Source organism: Antennarius striatus, chromosome 9, assembly GCF_040054535.1.
Source record: "Antennarius striatus isolate MH-2024 chromosome 9, ASM4005453v1, whole genome shotgun sequence".
NCBI classification, from domain to species: domain Eukaryota; kingdom Metazoa; phylum Chordata; class Actinopteri; order Lophiiformes; family Antennariidae; genus Antennarius; species Antennarius striatus.
In genome coordinates this window covers 16,636,061-16,656,507 of record NC_090784.1, presented here as the reverse complement: position 1 = coordinate 16,656,507, position 20,447 = coordinate 16,636,061, and the positions used below count along the sequence as shown (strand labels likewise).

Below are 20,447 nucleotides of genomic sequence, written 5' to 3'. Positions count from 1 at the left end.
CCTGGGGTAGAGCTAGATGGGTCTGATGGTGTTATGAGGTCACCGTGGGCAAATAAATAGTACTGTCCTCACAGTCCAGTGAAACATGATCAGGCAGACAGATTGCAGGAGAGAGCTGACTGCATTGCTTTTCATATCAACTGATTTACAAAAGGGAGGAAGAGGCAACAGTCTCTCCAACACCAAGAAACAGTTCACCAATCCAGCTCAAAAGCCAACAGCCAATGAGGACAAGGATTCAGTCTATTGACTAATCGCTGGTCTCTTTTGGGAGAGGGTGGGTCAGTCCACAACCCACCGAGGTGAGTTCTCAAAACCAGAGGGAGGGAGACGTTTGGAGCATATATCTGTGTGTTTCTGTGTGCTCGTGCATGTGTGTGTTTGTGTGTATAAATATGACATCATTACTCACACATTGAAGACTGTTACCCACAGTTGTTACTTGGGGAGGGGAGGAGAATTGAAGACGACATCACAAAGCTCAGTTCTGAGCGTAGAAGAAGTTCAGGAGCTGCAGTCTCCACTGATGCAGCCTCGCCTTCACTCACGTTGTCATGGGAACCATTCAAACGGATGTAGCTCACCCTGGTGTGGCGTCTCACTGTTGCCCTTACCAGAACACGCACAATGGAGCTGGTGGTGGTCGTGTTGCTCTCACATGGAGAAGTGCTGGCAGTAGAACTACTGTCCATATTAGTATCTGCAGTGATGGCTGATTGATCGCCAATGGTTACCAAGGCAGCCATATCTCCGGTGTCATCTCTGGCTCCAGCTGCCATGGCACCACAGTTCTCAATAGCAGTGTTGTTCGCTCCCACGTCTCCCTCTCTCCTCTCCCCCTGTCATACCTCGCTCTCCAGACTGGAGAAGTGGGCCGACCCTCGGCGTGAGCACAGACTCTTGGCTTTGAGTGGCAGGTGGGGAGAGTAGAACCTCCGTGGCTGTGGCACCGAGCGCAATCTCTGATACTGGAGTTTGGCGCTGGCCGAAGCCTGAGCCTGGCTCTGACCAGCTATCCCTACCCCTGCTGGTGGTGAGACAGACGATGATGATGGTGGAGGTGGGATAGGCATTGGAAGGGAGGTGGGAGACATGGATGGCTGCTGGGGTGGAGATGGTGAAGGCTGGGGTGGATGGTCTGTGGGCTGTGTGCTGTGGCTGAGGTTAGATTGACTGCCTGATTTGGCCTGACTGGAATCTGGTTTGGGGGGTAGGGGCTTGGGACGAGAACCCCCACTGAAGCTGTGGCAGTGGGGTAGAAGTTCTTCCTGGCTATGGGAAAGGGCAATGGCACCACGTTTGGAGCGGGAGGTGTGTGAGCGGTTGTGGGGATGTGGGTAAGGATGGGGTTGGGGGTAAAGGCTACAGGAACACAAAGTGGTGCGTCCTGTTTCTTCCCCTCTGTCCCTAGCTTGCCCTTTACTCTTCCCTCCCCCGGTCTTCCACTTTTTCTCTCCCTTCACAGGGATCTTGTCCATGGACCAGTATCTTCTTGGAGGTGGGAAGGCTGCAGGGGGTGGTGGCCACGGTGCACCAAGCCCTCCACTTCCTCCCCCTGATCCCCAACCTACTCCTGGCCCTGATCCCCAAAAATCAGCACCTATCCACCCCTCTGCACGAGTTCCGAGTAAGGAATCATCCCGACTGTTAACACTGCCACCTTTCTCTCTGGACGGATATGTGCCAAAGAACCAACCTCCTCCACCTATGCCCCCTATTCCAGTGCTGCTTCCCCCAACACCTCCTTCCCAGTATCTTTCAAAGCGGCCAAATTCTCCTGATGAGCCCTCATCTGAGTAACTGTCCTCTGCCCTCGCCCTGTCCCTCTCTGACTCGGAGACTGCCCCCCGACCTGCTCTCCGTCCCCTCTCCTCCACTCGTTCTCTCACTCTTTCCCGCTCCTCCTCTTCTTCCTCTTCATCATCTTCATCATCCTCAGAGTCCCACTCATGGAAGGATAGCCCTTCTCTCGTCTGTGCTTTCTCTTTCTCATAATGCATTAGCAAAGGGCGCCTCTCTCCAAGTCTACCACTGCTTTCCCTTTCCATCCCTCCACTTCTTCTGCGCTTGGAGGATGGGAGGAGTGGATGGAGAGATGTTGGAGGAGTATTAGAATCATCTCCTCTTCCATTTACCCAGAATTTGACTGATGCAGGGAGTTTGTTGAGGTTAGGATAACGCTTACTGGGTGTATGATGTCTGGAATGAGAACGTGACGATTTAGGACGTCTTTCTCTACTTCTGCTACTGTCTTCCTGCTCCCTGTCATTCCCATCATCTCCCCCTTCTCTCCTACCTCTCTCCCGCTCCCCTTCCCATGAATCCCGGCCCTTCTCTCCAAATGTGCTCCGGTACTGTGCAGAATAAGAAGAGTAGTCTTGTATTCCTCCTTCCCTCTCTCCTTCTGCTTCTCCTTCCCTCTCTGGCTCGACATCTCCCTCCTCTGGCTCAGAATGTCTACCTCCAGTTGATTTCTTTCTTTTCTTTGTCTTAAGTGATTTCTTTTTCTTCTTTTTCACCTTTCGACGCTTCCTTTCTCGCTCTCTTTCTCTTTCCCTTTCTTCCCTCTTTTTCCTCTTTTTGTTCTTTTTCTTTTTCTTCTTCTCTTTCTCCTTCTCTTTTCTCCTCTTCTTTTCTCTTTTTAGCCTTTCAGCATCTCCACTGACTCCACTCCTCTCTCTTTCACTCCAGCTTGCCCACCATTCCTGGAGCTGAGACAGTTGGCTTCCACCTCTCTCCCTCTCTCGTTCCCTCTCTCTGTCACCCCAAGGTGTGCGTGGTTTCCTGGGGGGTATGGGTGGTGGTAGACGACCATGACTAAAGGAACGAGGCCGAATGATTGAGCGTTCCCTCTCCCTCCCTCTGCCAAGGAGTAGACTTGACTCCTCGGTCAACTCCTCCTCATCATCATCATCCTCTCCTTCTATTCCCCCAGTCCTATCTCGTGTGCTCCTAGAGGAGCTATAAGAATAGGTAGGAGAGGTGGAGCGAGAAGAGGAGGCCGTCGAGGATGTGGACGTAGTTGAGGTGGTTGACGAAGACGAGGAGAATGTATAGTGCAAGGACGCAGAGGGAGACGGAAGGGTGTAAGAGGGGCTGAGGGGCACCGGCACAGGCAGAGAGAGCGGAGGAGAGACAGGGCGTGCCCTCCTCCCTCCTCCCTCCCTCACACCATCTCGTGCTCCACCTCTCCGCCCCAGAGGCAGAATGTTCTCGTAAAGTGGCCCTCCAGGCTCTTTGGGTTTCTTGGGCCTGCGCTTTCTCCAGAAGGATGAGGGGAGAGGGGGAGAAGGGTGTGGCAACGGGGGTGTAGGAGGCAGAGGCGCTTGACTCTTAGGTGGTAGTCTGGGAGTGCCAAGAGATTTAATACCACCTTTCCCCTGACCTCCGTTGCCACCTCCTACTGCCCTCTTCCCCACCCCATGGTCCATGGCCTTCTCTGAGTAGAAGGCCACACTGGCTGGAGGGGGCTGGGGGTGGCCCCTGGGGATAGTCTTGGGGGTCTGAGTCCCTGCTTGCTGCTCAATGCAGGGTCCCAGTCCCTCAGGGTCAATGGGACCATAGTATCTTTTGTAACCATCAAGTCCCCCACCCCCTCCAGCCGTTGAAACCCAGTTTGGTTGAACTTTCTGGGAAAAAGGTCCCATGTCAGTAATGGCCCCTCTTACAGTCAGTGGGTTAGCGGCTGTAGCAGATTTGGGCAGCCTCCATCGATCCACTACAGCCAGTCTTCGGTCTGGTCGAGGCAGAAAGGTGGAGCAAGGAAGGGGTGCACCAGCAATGGGGGTGTTAGAGGGACCCAGTGCTGTTCCAGAATGCACCACAGTGGGAGGAGTGCCTGGTAGAGGTGTTTTGTAAATGGGCTGTGGCTGCTGTGGTTGCGGAGGTTGCTGTTGTTGCACCATGGCAATGGAGGGGTTGGTCATAGACGTCGAAACAACGTGCGGCTGGGATGGGACCGTCACCATTGCTGTGTGGAGATGAGTGGTCAAGGATTTAGCTCCGCCTGGTGCTGTTTCATCCTCAAAGCTGCAACAGCTATACATGCCCTGAGAAAAATATATCAAAATGAGACACAAAGAGGGGTTTATGTGTAAAATAATATGAAAATATACAAACTGTCTTCCTTGATTATATAGCTAACAGTACAGAAATATATTGGGTCAAAATATTATACAATTTATGTACAAATTTCATATATGGGCAAACCTCAGTTTCCTACCACAATTAGTTCCAGAAGGCTGTTTGAATACCGATTTGTTTGAATTCCAAATACATTTTCTCATTACAAACTATGTAAATGGTCTAAATCCGTTCCAAGATGCTAGAAAACTACCTTTTTTCATAATATGTTATTTCAAAATGTCATTTATATATCAAATTGTATAGTAATGAAACATATCAAAGAAATGTAAAAGAAAGAAGAAAACACGTGAAAGAAAAAAAAAAACATCGACGTAATCAGGTAGTCAAAGGTACGAGTTACTGTCGTCTTTTGGACAGAAGTTTACGGTACTGTAACTCGCACCATTGGCAATGGAATGCAAATTAAGTGAAAAATTATTGAATACAGTAAACTAAAATAAAAAGCACATTAGCGTCACATTTTCTCTCGACTTTTCTCGCCTTTTCTCACTCTTGGTGGCGAGAAATAATAATAATAATAATAATAATAATAATAATAATGATAATGGATTGGATTTATATAGCGCTTTTCTGGACACTCAAAGATGCTTTACATTGGATCTATTATTCATTCACTCCTCATTCATACTTGGTGATGATAGACTACGTGTGTAGCCACAGCTGCCCTGTGGCAGACTGACGGAGGCGTGGCTGCCAATCTGCGCCTACGGCCCCTCGGACCACCAGCGGACCAATCAGACACATTCACACACCAGTGAGTGCCCCACTGGAGGCAAGGAGGGTAAAGTGTCTTGCCCAAGGACACAATGACAAATGACTCATCGGGAATGGGATCGAACCGCCGATCTTAAATCAGTGGACAACCTGCGATACCACTGAGCCATGGTCGCCCCAAAAAGGTGTTTGTTTCGCGTTCGACTTCCAAATTTTGTTCGACTTCTAAGACAAAAAAATTGAGAATTTTTTGGTCTAATTCCAATTTGTTTGATGTCTTAAGCGTTCAAAAACCAAGGTTTGCTTGTATTTCCGATATCATGCTATTCCGATATATGCCTATTAATGCCTTTTCATTTGTATATTATTGGTGGGTTAGTTTTATTCTTTCTAGGTGTTCTTCTTTCTGTGAGCTTTTTCTGTGTGCTTTTGTGTGCTCACTGTGCTGTGTGTACTGCAATGGGGAAGTAAATTTCCCTGACGGAACCTCCTTGAGGGATCAATAAAGTTCTACTCTACTCTACGCTCTATTCTATTCATAGACAAAGATTTTATTTCAGTTTTCAGAAATCTGAAATTGTTTTGGTTTTTTTAAATTTAAAACATCAATTCCTATTCCCAGTAGAGTCGTACATTATTTTATTTATAAATTGCATAAGTAAATCCATATGGTGTATCCACACAGTCAAACAGAGTTTGAATTATTATCTGTGAAACTATAATAATCACATCCATATGTTCTGGGCTGGTTCTGGCAAGATCACTGTCAAAGAAACAGAATATCCAGGGTGTGAGCAGAATTGAATTTATATCTCCCGAATCAACTGAATGGATTTGAAGTGACCACAGACCTCTTACTCACACTCAGCAACAGATAAGGCCACATAGGCAGGCACATACAAGCTTACATGTGTGTGTAAATGCTACACGCGCTGCATTTTGATTATGATTATGTAATCCTATTACAGTTTCCACGCATTCAGTGTAGTGGGAAAATAAAAGATACCAAGAGAAAAAGTGTAGGCACTGAAGGTGCTGAAACACAGTAGAACATTTAAGGTACCAGTATAGAAACACCACACACAGAGACAAAAGCACTTACTCTGCTGATTGCCAGGAGAAAATCCAATTTGCCAGAACTGGTAGCCATGCAATGGCGCAGCTTCCAGTAGACCAAGTGTTCCCAGGCAAACACCAACAAACTGAGACCCATAGCTACCAGTAGCATGTAGAAGACCCCGGCCATGTTGTCAATATCCAGCTTACTGCTCATTACCTCAATTTTGTCATTATGGCAAATACCAGACAGCCAGAGGCGCTCCAGCATCTCAATCTCATCTGGAAAAAAGTAGAAAGGTTTATGTAGAAAGGAGGGCAAATATTAGAAATGAGAGAAGATAGATGAAGAGGAAGGCTGAAATTCACGATACAAAAAGAAAGACGGGATAAGAAAAGACATAAAGAGGTTAAGCGATGAGAGAAGAGTTAATGTGGCATATGAGAGGGATTAATGTATGAAGGCTACTGTTGATTTGAAGGGTACACTGGGATAAATGACTGACTGACTGATTGACACAAAGGACACTAGATAGTGACAAGGGACACAGAGAGACAGACAGGCCAATTATAAGCACTAAAATGCAAGACTACAGTATCGGTTGCTGTTCGCCCATTATCCAAGGTGACTTGTCAAGGTCAAAGGTCAGTAATTCAAAATACATCCCCATGTTCAAAGCAACAAAGAAGAAGCAGACGGAGACAGACAGAGAGAGTCCAAAACAATGAAGTGGCCCTGAGAAGTAAAATGGCACTGACAACCCAATCTAACAGTCTGGCCCAGTATAAATGAGGAAAGGTGGAGAAAGGGAGACCAGGAGTCACAGCAAGATGGTTGTATAGGTCGAACAAGCATAGAAGTGAGGTAGAACGCTAATGAGAGAGTTGGGAAGAATATTTTAGAGAGAAGAGGAAGGGAGCAACATCCTTTCTTTGTCCACAAATGAGTGAGTGGAAATGACACAGACACAGATAAAGGGAGTTGGAGGAAGCTGGAAAAAGGGAAGCAGAGATGGAGGACAAGAAGCCGAGATTGTGTTATTATGACAAACAGTAGGAAGGCTTCTCAGGTAGAATGGGATGAGAGGAGAGAAGAGGGGAAAATGGGATGGGAGAGAGAACTGATCGGAAGGGACAGAGACAGAGGGAGAAGGAGAAGGAGAAGATCATAATCATTTAATTGTGCTGGAGGGATGGTCAGAATCTCTATCAAGGTGGTAAGCTTTGGGGGATTCAAAAATTTACAACCTACCAGGAATCAAACAAACCACTTCATTCACCACCCTGCCTTTGAATTTGTGATCTCATTGGCCTAATGAATCCAGGCTGCCCTGTTAAATTGGCTATAGGGTTGCTGGTGTAACCATAGTGATGGTCAGGGAGATGATACAGCCTATGATTCACAATGGAATGAAAGAGGTGTTTTCTCCAACATAACTCCGAATGAGAGTGTTTTGTTACACCAATAGCAAAGGCAGGACCGGCAGCTCTGCAACAACCAGGTCTGAAGGCTCTTTATTACAGTAGATATTACAGCCTAGGAGCTATTTTTGGGTCAAAAGGCGAAAGCAGAGTTTAAAAGCTGCAACGCATGCATACACTTCTATTGGCACACTAGTCTTGGACAACCCGAGTTTAATATTTTCATACATGAAATCATTAGCCGTGCTTGCACAGCTTAAATGACGCAGACTCAGTCACGGTCTGGTTAACGTGTCTCCTGTAGAACATCATTAGCCAATCAGCCGCGGCCTCCAGTTACAGCAACGGATGGATACAGTGCTACTGCTGCATGGCCACAGGCAGGATCAGCCTCCCCTTCTAAATTTCACTCCGTTTTTAAAAGAATTTATCAGCGTCATTGACCTTCAGAATCAGCTGAGTGTCAAAACAGGTGCCTGCTGTGAAATTAGTAAGCGTGTTAGTGAATAGTCGGATAAGTATGTCGTCTGGTCTTTATTCCACTTCATAAGCACTGCTCAAATATTTTTTTTCAACCTTCGAGCTCCTGTTTTTTCTGCTATTTGACTTCATCTTGGGCTTGTTGTCTCCCTCGTTTTCAATCCCACTCTTTCTCACAGTTCCTGCTTCTTCCCTCCCTCAGACCTTTGTGATGGCAGTTGTCTCTACCTCTGAGTCGTAGCCAGCTCAGGCCTGCCAAATCTGACAGGTGTGTAAAATCCACAGTCTACCTCTGTTGCTTCCTGGCAGGTCGGGTCAGGTAGAGCTGGCACACTGCAAACACAGAGCTGGCATGCGCCGTGAAGACATTATTTAATAAAATGACTATATTTGTAAGTCTCTGTGTGTGCTGTGTGCTTTGGACTATACACTATACAGTTTGCCAAATGTGGCATAATGCCAGACGTGCCCAGAGATGCTGAGCACCACAGTAGTTGCATTGTAAACCGCGGTCTGTACAATCCCATGCTTTTATCACCACACGACAAACCTCTCAGCACTGATAGCTAGATTAGGGAAAAAACGTCCCTGGAAGCCAAGAGCAGCAAACTCACTGTCTTCATTTTTTACATCTACTCACTGAATAATACATTCTTGGAATCAAAATCCCGATACTATGCAAAAAAAAAAAAAAAAAAAAAGCAGTGGATCCGATCGGTGTGAAAATTGAAATCTTGCTACTCAGCAATTTTGCCTTTATCTGGAGGCAAATTGTAGTGAGAGCAATGGAGCATGTTCTGATCTGTGGTATGAATTACTGAAGGTGACAACAAGGAGAAAACAGTCACAGGCTTAACAAAGCTATGGTGAACATCTCTGGTACCCTACAAACTTCAAATGTAGTCAAAAATCACATGTTTACAACATTAGTTTTACATTGTGACTTGTTTTTATCTGGCTTAAAGTGTGATACCAAGTCTCTCCCCCCCCCCACTTTGTCTTCAACAACATCCAAACAATCTAATCCTCTTCCTTAGTAATCCACTCCAATAATTCCTGCCATGCTCAGCATTTACCACTCAGTAACTAGATCCGTCCAGCACCCAAACCCGATGTTAACGGCTTTTTGCTACACGGACAGAAGCAAGGACAAGAGGTACACCTTGAGTAAAAAACAAAATACAACAAGCATAGCATGTCCAAGCAGTCTGGTCTTTTTTATACACAGACAACCTTTCCAAAGTCCCATTATTAATCTCCAGACACTAGTCTTAATAGATCTTGGGATCAAATTGGAATTATCAGCATGCAAGCAGATAAACTGAGTATTTAAGGCAGTTGAAGGTCTTTGTCCAGCACACCATAAATAAAGTTGGTTTAAAAATTGAGGAAAAGCTCAACAAACAGCATATGATTGAGACAATAAATGCACAATGTGGACTGTGTATAAAGACCAAGATAAATAGTAGAACTGTAGTACTGGCAAATACGTAAGTCTTTCTCTTACAGAAGGTAGCATACACTCATGTATTAATTCAAGACACAGCTATGTGTGGGAGACAGCATACAAATAACGTGCCAATATTTATCAATTACTCAATTAACTTATTTCTTCTCTGCATTCTGTGCACTCGTTCCACACCTTGCATTCAGGGTATTTTCAGGTGTTCCTCTTTGAGTTTTCTTTTCTTACCTTTCCAACTCTGAGTCAGTCTCAGCTAATCTGTACTGAGTGTAAAGATGTCACGGCACCAGTTGCGGTAATCCTTTTTTTACAACTATGACTCACACAAGTAAATCCTTTTTTCTTTAACCATCAGGAAGGAAGCAGGATGGAGGGAAGGAGTGGCATTTGGATTGATTGAGAGGACTGAATAGGGGAGGTGTGTGTGCAGCTTCACCAATATAATTGTGACATTTTTTTTCAATTTTCCTAAGAAACAAATAATACTTTTCTGGCTCCCGCCATTCCCTTCCACTTAGCAAGACTCGCAAACCCTTCTGCCATCACCATTATCCCTCTTAAAGACACCAATATTCTCCTTGTCACACTCAACATGCCTTACAACCATTGTCCTCTTCACACCTTAAAGCCCCCATGCACCACTCAACATCCTCTCGTTCATCTACCTCCCACACATTTCCATTCACCCCCCACCCATCTAGTTGTCTGTTGTTTGTTTTTCTGTCTCTTAACCTTCCCTTTGCCCCTCCATTATCCTAATTACTTTGTTCTCTACCCACCCCTCCTCACAGCTCTTACCATCTCCCACCAACTGCAACAGGGCCAGGTCAAGAGGACGTTTCCAGCGTGAGTTTTTGTGCAGGGCAATACCGTAGCCTGTGGTGGCAAAAACCTTCCCCGAGCCTATGGTCATCACCTTGGAAAAAGGACAACGTGCAGATGTTAAAAAAAAAATAAAAAAATAAAAAACAGACCTAAAGGCAAACAAGTGTGTTGAGCTTGTGAGTACAAGTTCCTGTGTTTTGATCCTCACCTTACAACCTTCGTCCTTCCTTGCCATATAGTTCAATACCGCAGCATCATAAATAAAAGCATCCAGTTTCCTGTAAAGAGATCAAGGGAGAATTCATTTACCATGGACAGAGGGGATGTAGGGACAGTAGGGATGGAAGAACTGGCTGAGGCAGGAGAAAGAAGGAAGTATAAAGGTGGATCTTTGTAATGTGCCCGGGAAGAGGCAGACAGGCACACAAAATGATAGCAAGGGCATGAAAAGTTAAATCATAACAAGGGAGGAGGAAGCTGGTGGAATAGTAAAGCAGACTTGCCAGAAAGAGTGAAAACACAAGGAGAATAAAATGAAACTGAGATCAGGGAAAGATGCGTGAGTAAGAGGGAGCAGGAAGGTGGTGGAAGATGAGGAGGAGAGGAAAAGGATTTATATGGCGCAAAGAACGCAGTGACAGGAAGAGACAGAGAAGCAGGGAGGGGGCGCAGATTTACACACTTCAGGGGAAAAGACATGGATAGAGCCAGAGAGAGATGAGGATTATAAAGTTTAAATACAGACACACTGGGAAAGTACACTGGGAAGGCGAAAAGAGTGGCCTGAAAAGAGTGTGAAAAAAATGGAGAAATGCTCAGATAAGAGAACAGATGAGGAGACAAGAAGGGAAAGACAAGCACCAAGGGGGAAAAAAGACAGGATGATGAAAGCAAAAGTTGTGCATTTTAACACATAGCTGTAATTGTGGTGTCAAAGGAATGGGAATGGAGAAATGATGACAGAGGCTTAGTATAAAGTTAACCAGGGATTAACCAACACATGACGGGTGATGGAGATTCTACTACAGAGTGAAGAGGGAAATTCTTCTTACACTGTGTGTGTGGGTGAGGATAGCATCGAAGAGAGAGTGAGTAAAGATGAGAGAATCTATGCAAGAGAAGCAGGAAGCTGTGTCAAAAGATGGAGTTTAAAACAATGTCACCATGGATGATGAACTGCTCGTGTAAGAGGGCAAAGCAAGAAGCACGACTTCAAAAAACACAGCAATGGGACATTAAAATGTAAAAGGATGTTCAATGACGTTACTTGATTTGAAATACAGTTCGCCCTCACGCCTTTTCGCATCAACGCTTACGACTTCACCTCATCACGGATTTTTGGTAGACAGTTACGAGATACGGTACGTACATTCTGTTGGATGACAGCATGCGGAAGTGCATTCAGTTCCGTGAGTCTCGTACTAACGTGAGACACAAAAGTGCTTTAAACAGTCTATCAGAGTGGGAAAAGGTATTACAGAGAGAAGGTGGTTTAATATCAGTATGGGGAGGGTTCATAGACGTTTAAATTACCGTAAATATTAAGATAAATAGTTTGTCATTCTACTGCGGAATTCATTAATCGCGTGTGGTTCCTGGAACGCATTAACCGCAAGGAACGAGGGCGCACTGTACAGGAAGTAGATTTTGTAGAATGGATGATTTGATGAGATTTTATTGTTGACTGATGTTTCAAACAGATTTTGAAACTAAGCCTTTAAACCACTACTGTTTAAATTCTACTAAAATTCACTTAGTGACGTAATATTTAATCAACATTGCATCTGAATGGCATATAACATATATATAGATGTAACCGAGTAGTTAGTGTTAATGCTATCTTTTCAGCTTTCTGATTATAGAAGAAGAGATGTTTATCTGAGGATTTTCTTAACAATCAATATCAATCACATCACCTCAATATTACCTAAAGAGACTGCTACTTGAAAAAAATAAGGAATCATCATTTGTCTTGAAGTTGGCAACAGATTTTATGTTCATGATCACGTTGACAACAGACCAAACTCATGTGAACTGTGTACCAAACTGTTTGTTACCAAAGCATCTTGATTTCTTTTTCTGATTTGTAATCTTGTAGAGCTAAAAAGATTTTATAACTCATGCAAGTAATACAAATGTATATTTTTCTGAGGAAAGTCTCAACATTTTCTAGCTGTCTTTCCAAAACAAATCTGTAACGGTAAAAAACATAAAAAGCAAGAGGTGGAAAATGACAGACCCAATAGGATACATGTAAAAGTAAGCAAACTCATGTTGCAGCAGACAAACCCGGTCTTGAGGTTGACAATGGCTTCCTCCACTCCTCGCTGGTTGTACTTCCCCATATACTGGTGCATATCTGGGTAGTTGGAGCGGATGTTTTTTTCTGTGCTCCCATTGGGCACTGTTCCAAACTTCAGAGGTGGGTACTGCTCCTCGGGATGCTGAAACTATCAGAGCACAGGGACAGGGACAGAAAGGGCATGAGACACATCGGGCTGCTCACCAATCTGTCTGACCTATTTCTGTCCACTTTCCAATTAACACTCTGTGCACAAAGAAATCTCAGAAAAGAAGTACTTGTGGGCTTAAAATAACATTAAAAATATAGCAACTATCTTCTCAGTATTCAACTTTGGTAAGCCACTCATCTTAAATGAGCTTTAATTCATTTCTAAATTCCTGTGCTTTAATCAATATATCATACAAATGCATGGGATTTGGCTCGTTCTAAGACTTTAATTCCTCTTCTGCTTTCACTTTTTTAATCAGAATTCAAGAAATGAGCTACCTTCTGGTCTGAAAGGCCTGACACTGTGTCAATGTATTCTTCCTGGATCATAAAGGCAGCCAAGTTAGCGGTGTAGGATGCCAGAAAGATGACAGCAAAGAAGGCCCAGATCAGCACCATGATCTTGCTGGTGGTTCCTCTCGGGTTCTCCACTGGCACAGAGTTGTTGAAGACGATGGCCCACAAAAGCCATACAGATTTCCCTATGGTGAATGTAGACCCTCCAGCTTCTGGCCGAAATGAGTGAGAAGAAAAAAGAGAGACGGAGAGAGAGAAAAATAATTTCTAAAGTAATGAGTGGTTGCTATATTGGGCATTCTTGTAGACATCAATCCAGTCAGTAAATCTCACAATGGTGTATTCAGCAGCTTCTGAATGCACATGAAGCAGCCTATTCAAATTAAAGTTCCCTGAATGATGGGGGGGAAATGGGTTTACTGTGTATGGAAATACCTATCAGGCGTTGTGACATTGAAGTTCATAAAACGGTGACTATATGTTTCGAGGATGGCAGCTATCAAATCAGCCGCTATATGATTTTCTAAATAATTCAAAGGGCTCAAACACCCCTGTCTGAATGTGACAGGAGTAAAGGAGTAAAGAAGGAGAGATATCAGAGTGAATGAGAGTTATATATTGGAGGATGACAGAAGTAAAATTATGCAGTGCACAGCAGTCATACTGTAAAAGAGGCGGGTCAGTATTGGACCGAGGCATAGATTATCAGAGGCTTATGAACTGTGGTGTTTAATTATAAATGGCTGCTTCAATATCAAGGATGCTTGGATGCAGTTCAAAATACTAGAGGTATAATATCATATTCATGGCAATAGATTCAAAATATCTTGCAGTGCATTCAGGCTGTTGGGGAATATAAACAAAAATGTATCATAGCAAAATGTTCCACTTTGATTTTTCTAACCACATTCCAGGAGTGTGTTCAGCGTTGGCCCATTTGATCCTCACTGCAACAGCAATGGACCGATCCATCTATCACACTGGAAAAGACAGACAAGCTCAGACCCATAACTCACTTTTGCCTGTCTGGAGACTACGGTTGTAGCCCACAGGGCTGAAGAACTCAAAAATGAAGACGGTCACAGCCACCACGGTCAGGCACATGACGAACATCATCACCCACACAGCTGGACTATAGGGCTCTGAGAGGGGAAACAAAAGATTATTTTACTAAATTAATGACAAAGAAGCTTATTAAACAGTTTTGCACTGCATGATTAAATCATTATTCTTGGTGGTGTAATTATTATCATTAAACGAGCAAGGAGGTTAAAAACTGGTGCAGTATAAAATATATACACATATAGACAGAGGTGTGACTCATACACAGGGAAAACAGAAACTACCAGTGTATATTCGTCCATAAACACTCTCTTTTTTTTTTTTTACAATCATGTCAGCGCTTTGATAGACCAATAATACCGTTCTCCCGCTGGAGTGTTGAGTCTGCTGACAGGGTAAAACTATAAGTTGGGAAGACACGAGCATCTAAGGAAAAGTAATGGCTAATCAAGATGTAAGGACCAGCAGCCAAAGACTGAGGCTTTTAATGCAAACTCAACACTTTGCTATTAGATTACCTTTTGTATGTCAGCTAACTGCCGCACAAAACACAACCTCTTACCTAAGAAGGCGGATGGAGACACTGTTCCGTTGCTACGGGAGACCATGACACTGATTCCCGTCTCCACAAAAGGGACGGAGAAATCCACGACCTCTGATCTCTCTTCATTTATCGTCAGTGAGCCAATGGCCATGTCAGCTCGCTTGTACACCACCTAAAGGGGATAAGAATCGCTGCTAAGACAGTAATGTCATGCAGAATTCCTGCAGCAGCTGTGCATAGACAGGACAATATTTTAAAGGTCTGTTTTCAGGTGGGATACTGACCTTTCCCTACCTTTACACTTTTTTAATGTGACTACATCTGGTACAAATATTGAACACAAAATATGCATGCATCTCCTTAGCATACAAAATGAACTAAGGACCCCCCCCCTCCGCCACCACCTTGAAAAACCTGAAAACCGCTGTGTCTGCTGATTGTACAAGTGAAATGTTAATCTACATTAGACATGGCACTTCCACTCTTCAGAGCAGATCAGCAGAAAAATGAAGCGAAGCGAAAGCAAGTCGCCCTCCCCTCGACTCTGCCAAATCTCTGGATTACCTGATCAAAGAATGGCATGCTTTGGAACATCTGATCAAACAGCAGACATTAGTTTAGAAAACAAAATCTACTTGGCCTTTGGATGTGAAAATAGAGCTGACAGACAGCTATAGCCCAGGCTCAGGTTATAAATGATAGAGCAGGACAGCACAGTGGAACTGTTTTGGAACCTGTGACGAGTGCCATTTGGCAAGTTCCCTCTGGGACAAAGATAGAAACAGCGGGGTGCTTCAGCGAAACAGCAGCCTCAACATCAGTCTCAGTTTGGGTGTGAGCATTTCAACATGCCTTTATGTGTGTGTGTATGTGTGAGTGTTTGTTTGTTTTTAGCATATCTTGTCTGTCTTGACGGGGGATCATGAACATCAGTGAGTATTGCCAAGAAAACATCAAGGACACAACCAGCTACGGGGTGTCTGTCAATGTGTGTGTATGTGCTTCAGTGTGTTTTGTGTGTCCCTTGGAATCTGTCCCTGCAAATAAATATACTATAGTGAAGTGTTTACAGGAGACTCATCGCCACATATGTTAGCCACTACAGTCACACACATCATTTGCATAACCACATTTTTTTTAACCTCAATTACAATGTATTTCGCTACATATTTATTTGTGCGTGTGTGTGTGTGTGTGTGCGCGCGTGTGTGTGCGTGTTAGTGTGTGTGTGTGTCCACGTATGTCCATGTATCTGTAACTAATGACAATTGCCTGCCTGTTGGCTATAGGTAAGTGACCATTGATGTGGCGTATAGCATTCAACTGGTCACCTAGGACACATGAATATGGGCTGATGAGAGCTATTATGGCACATGTTGACACACAGTATGCACAGGCATAAATATAAACTCACATAGAGACACATACCCAAACCATTCACACATTCAGAGTGACTTGATCTAACACTGAAAAGATATTAGTCACACTAATGCACAAACATCAACTAAGACTTGCCTCTCCAATCAGGCCATTCCAAACTCCATCAATTTTCTTCCCATGTTTCCCATTGGTCACTAAGTAAAGGTCATAGGTGAAGCCAACGATATTGGCCAATCTCTTAAGGATATCAATGCAGAAGCCCTTGCAGCATTGCTTCATGGGAACCACCCCCTCATGGATGGCGCTGTGAGAATAACAGGACAGGGAAGGGAAGGGAAGGCAAAGGTAAGGAAAGGAAAATTAGGAAAAGTGTTCACACAGAAAAAGCATGATTGTGGCCGAGTCAAGGTGACAGGTTTGATCGACCAGCGTTAGGTGCTGTCATGCCTTAGGAAAGCTGATGAACCATAAAGCCCGACTGTGGTCATATCTGATTCCAGACCTCTAAGTCATTCCACTGATTCCTCCAGAGAGCAGGCTGTTATTGATTATAGTCAAGGAGTGAAGAGACCACAGCTTTGATGGGTGACTGATGTCCTAAATTGATGGCATCATAAGAGCTTAGGAGCTCTTTTATATTAATAAAAGAGGCTCCTTTTGTTTTGTTCGATTCATTTTTAGTATAAATTAATTTCCTTTCAGTACTCTTTAGAAAATTGTATTTTGGATGTAATGTATTTATATTAACAAATGACATTAAATCCTACAAACAATTATCAATGGAAAAGACATAGAACATTTGTATTGAGGTGGCTGAAGAAAAAGGATTAACACCTGGCGTTAAGGGGTCTTCTGCAGGGCACCGAGTCCCGGATGCAGGTCCCGGATGCAGGATCTGCCAGCTCCACGATGACAAATGGCCTTTCCTCCAGTGTGACAACACGCAAGTGTTGGGCATCATCAGGGGGTTTAAGGAACGGTCCATAACGGGACCAGGCTGGGTAACGAAGCCTCAGCACGCCATTCTCCCACCAGCCTACCTGAGGGAACAGACAACAGAACCGTTAGAAAGAGATCCCACCACCACTGATGGTTTTTTATTTTTTTATTATTAATTGGTCTTTAAGGAAGATCATCTTTGGATTTACATCTCAATTTTTAGGGAAACATGGACATAATAACACAGTAATTTATGGTACAATGAATAAAGGGTATAACACACACAACTAAAACAAACGGCAAACTGTTAAAAAAGTAAAACATAGTAAACAGAAATGACAAATGCATAATGTAGGACAAATCCAGCTCAGGAATGGCAGTTTATAAAAGCTTTTATTTCCCCCAAAGCACATAAAGTTGAGATGAAAAGGGTTCTAAAACATATTCAGTGATAAGACCAAGATAAATAAGATAACATGTTTAGATAAATAAGACCAAGTTCTGAGGCGATCTGGTGGCGTTGCCAACTAGTGGAGTAAAACTTAAACCATCAATTTGTGAGTAATGGACAGGTGGAATTCATATGGTTGATTTAACTTCACAGAAAAACACACACCAATAATCCCATCTCTTTAGTCCAGGTAAAGGCTAGAAAATAAATCACAAACTACCCAGTGATTCATACAGGACAATGATAAGAGTCATAGCGACAATAGTCTCTTAGTTTTCCCTCTGGAAGCTGGATGGACAAAGTCAGAATGCAATGCCAAGACACAACCTGTTTTCCAGCAGCAGGATACGAGTTTAAATGTATTTTTGCAATCCTACAGATGTGTCCTGAATGATGAAACTGAAAGGAACCAAACCAATATATTTTCACAGACTGCACCTGCTACACCTGCTGGCGCCTGTGCAGCAAATCTGCAGCTAATACTAACCAATTAAACGCCACACTAATGTAGCCTCGGTTTCAGCAAACAAACACAGCAGACAAAAGAGGCATGGTGGATGGAAGCAGATGCTGATTTCACAAAAATCAAAACAAGAAAGGAAGCATAAGATATGCAAATACCTCTAAAGAGGGTAATAAATATGGAAAGATGTACGAAAGCTGAAGCTTTCTCATGAACAATACTTCTGGGACTGTGGTAAGCTAGCTGTTGATGGTCTGTCTATAAACATTTTGGAGAGTCTTTTTGGTAATGCTGAGCTGATTTATCTTTGCTGAATGAGTATCTGGTTCAAAAATATTAAGCAACTATTATTTGACCTGGAGAAACAAAATGAATCATGACCAGGCTTGTTGTATGGAATTATAGAGACTCCAAGGCGACAAGGGATGTCCTTAAAAGACACAGATGCAGATGGCGTGTATTAGTCACAAATGTATTGTCTCTGGCAGTTTTTAGCATTGTCTACAAGTACTTTACTCTGTTCAAACACTCTTCTCAACATATTTTTGAAGGACGTGTAATAAATATTAAAGCATCAGCAATATCATCAGTGTTATACTGGTAGGGAGCTAATGTGATCAGGGAGACAGGTAAGAGTGTACTTGGTGAGTATTTGGTGTGTCATCTGGAAGGAAAGTAGATAAGGAGACTTGGTGGTGGAATGAGGAGGTACAGGAGTGTATACAGAGAAAGAGGTTAGCCAAGAGGAAGTGGGACACTGAGAGGACTGAGGAGAGTAGACAGGAGTACAGGGAGATGCAGCGTAAGGTGAAGGTAGAGGTAGCAAAGGCCAAACAAGAAGCTTATGATGACTTGTATGCTAGGTTGGACAGTAAGGAGGGAGAGACTGATCTGTACCGGTTCGCAAGACAGAGAGATAGAGATGGGAAGGACGTGCAGCAGGTTAGGGTGATTAAGGATAGGGATGGAAGTCTATTGACAGGTGCCAGTAGTGGGATGGGAAGATGGAAAGAGTACTTTGAAGAGTTGATGAACGAGGAAAATGAGAGAGAACAAAGACTAGAAGAGGTGACTGTTGTGGACCAGGATGTAGCAAAGATTAGTCAGGATGAAGTGAGGAGGGCATTGAAGAGGATGAAGAGTGGAAAGGCAGTCGGTCCTGATGATATACCTGTAGAGGTTTGGAAGTGTCTAGGAGAGGTGGCAGTAGAGTTTCTGACTGGGTTGTTCAACAGGATCTTAGATAGTGAGAAGATGCCTGAGGAATGGAGGAGAAGTGTGCTGGTGCCCATTTTTAAGAACAAGGGAGATGTGCAGAGTTGTGGCAACTACAGAGGAATAAAGCTGATGAGCCATACAATGAAGTTATGGGAAAGAGTAGTGGAAGCTAGACTAAGGGCAGAAGTGAACATTTGTGAGCAGCAGTATGGTTTCATGCCAAAAAAGAGTACTACAGATGCAGTATTCACTTTGAGGATGTTAATAGAGAAGTACAGAGAAGGCCAGAGGGAGCTGCATTGTGTTTTTGTAGATCTGGAGAAAGCTTATGACAGGGTGCCCAGAGAGGAACTGTGGTATTATATGAGGAAGTCTGGAGTGGCTGAGAAGTATGTTAGAGCAGTGCAGGACATGTATGAGGACTGTAAGAGAGTGGTGAGGTGTGCTGTAGGTGTGACAGAGGAGTTCAAGGTGGAGGTGGGACTGCACCAGGGATCAGCTCTGAGCCCCTTCTTGTTCGCTATGGTGATGGACAGGCTGACATATGAGGTTAGACAGGAATCACCATGGACTATGATGTTTTCAGATGACATTGTGATCTGCAGTGAGAGCAGGGAACAGGTGGAGGAGAAGCTTGAGAGGTGGAGGTTTGTCCTGAATAGGAGAGGAATGAAGGTTAGCCGCAGTAAGACAGAGTACATGTGTGTGAATGAGAGGGACCCAAGTGGAAGAGTGAGGTTACAGGGAGAAGAGATCAAGAAGGTGGAGGATTTTAAGTACTTAGGCTCAACAGTCCAGAGCAATGGAGAGTGTGGAAAAGAGGTGAAGAAGCGTGTCCAGGCAGGATGGAACGGGTGGAGAAAAGTGTCAGGTGTGATGTGTGATAGAAGAGTTTCAGCTAAAATGAAAGGAAAGGTGTACAAAACTGTGGTGAGACCAGCGATGTTGTTTGGTCTAGAGACAGTGTCACTGAGGAAAAGACAGGAGACAGAGCTGGAGGTAGCAGAGATGAAGATGCTGAGGTTCTCTCTGGGAGTGACCAGGAAGGATAGGATCAGGAATGAGTACATCAGAGGGACAGCACATGTTAGAGGTTTTGGAGAGAAAGTCAGAGAGGCCAGACTGAGATGGTTTGGACATGTCCAGAGGAGAGATAGTGAATATATTGGTAGAAGGATGCTGAGTTTTGAACTGACAGGCAGGAGGCCTAGAGGAAGACCAAAGAGGAGGTTTATGGATGTAATGAGGGAAGACATGAAGGTAGTTGGTGTGAGAGAAGAGGATTCAAAGGACAGAGCTAGATGGAGGCAATTGATTCGCTGTGGCGACCCCTGAAGGGAAAAGCCGAAAGGAAAAGAAGAAGTTATACTGGTAGGGAGTCACAAAAAATTTGATTTTTCGAAAAAAGATTAAATAGGAAAAAAAAAAGACTGATGACTGTAACTAACTTTACACATTTATTTTGTCATCCAG

The 20,447-nt window shown here is 43.8% G+C and overlaps 1 protein-coding gene across 1 annotated transcript in view; it reads right to left on the bottom strand.

Moving 5' to 3' along the window:
- Nucleotides 1-842: 842 nt before the first annotated feature.
- Nucleotides 843-20,447, bottom strand: part of LOC137601472 (glutamate receptor ionotropic, NMDA 2D) — a 29,789-nt gene continuing 10,184 nt past the window's right edge. The window contains exons 6-16 of the mRNA XM_068323664.1: nucleotides 16,738-16,943; nucleotides 16,039-16,207; nucleotides 14,542-14,695; nucleotides 13,934-14,059; nucleotides 12,900-13,129; nucleotides 12,398-12,558; nucleotides 10,317-10,386; nucleotides 10,082-10,199; nucleotides 5,963-6,198; nucleotides 3,482-4,049; nucleotides 843-3,373 (exon numbers count right to left, since the gene is read on the bottom strand). Of these exons, the coding sequence (XP_068179765.1) occupies nucleotides 843-3,373; nucleotides 3,482-4,049; nucleotides 5,963-6,198; nucleotides 10,082-10,199; nucleotides 10,317-10,386; nucleotides 12,398-12,558; nucleotides 12,900-13,129; nucleotides 13,934-14,059; nucleotides 14,542-14,695; nucleotides 16,039-16,207; nucleotides 16,738-16,943 (4,569 nt within the window). The remainder of the gene's footprint in view (nucleotides 3,374-3,481; nucleotides 4,050-5,962; nucleotides 6,199-10,081; nucleotides 10,200-10,316; nucleotides 10,387-12,397; nucleotides 12,559-12,899; nucleotides 13,130-13,933; nucleotides 14,060-14,541; nucleotides 14,696-16,038; nucleotides 16,208-16,737; nucleotides 16,944-20,447) is intronic.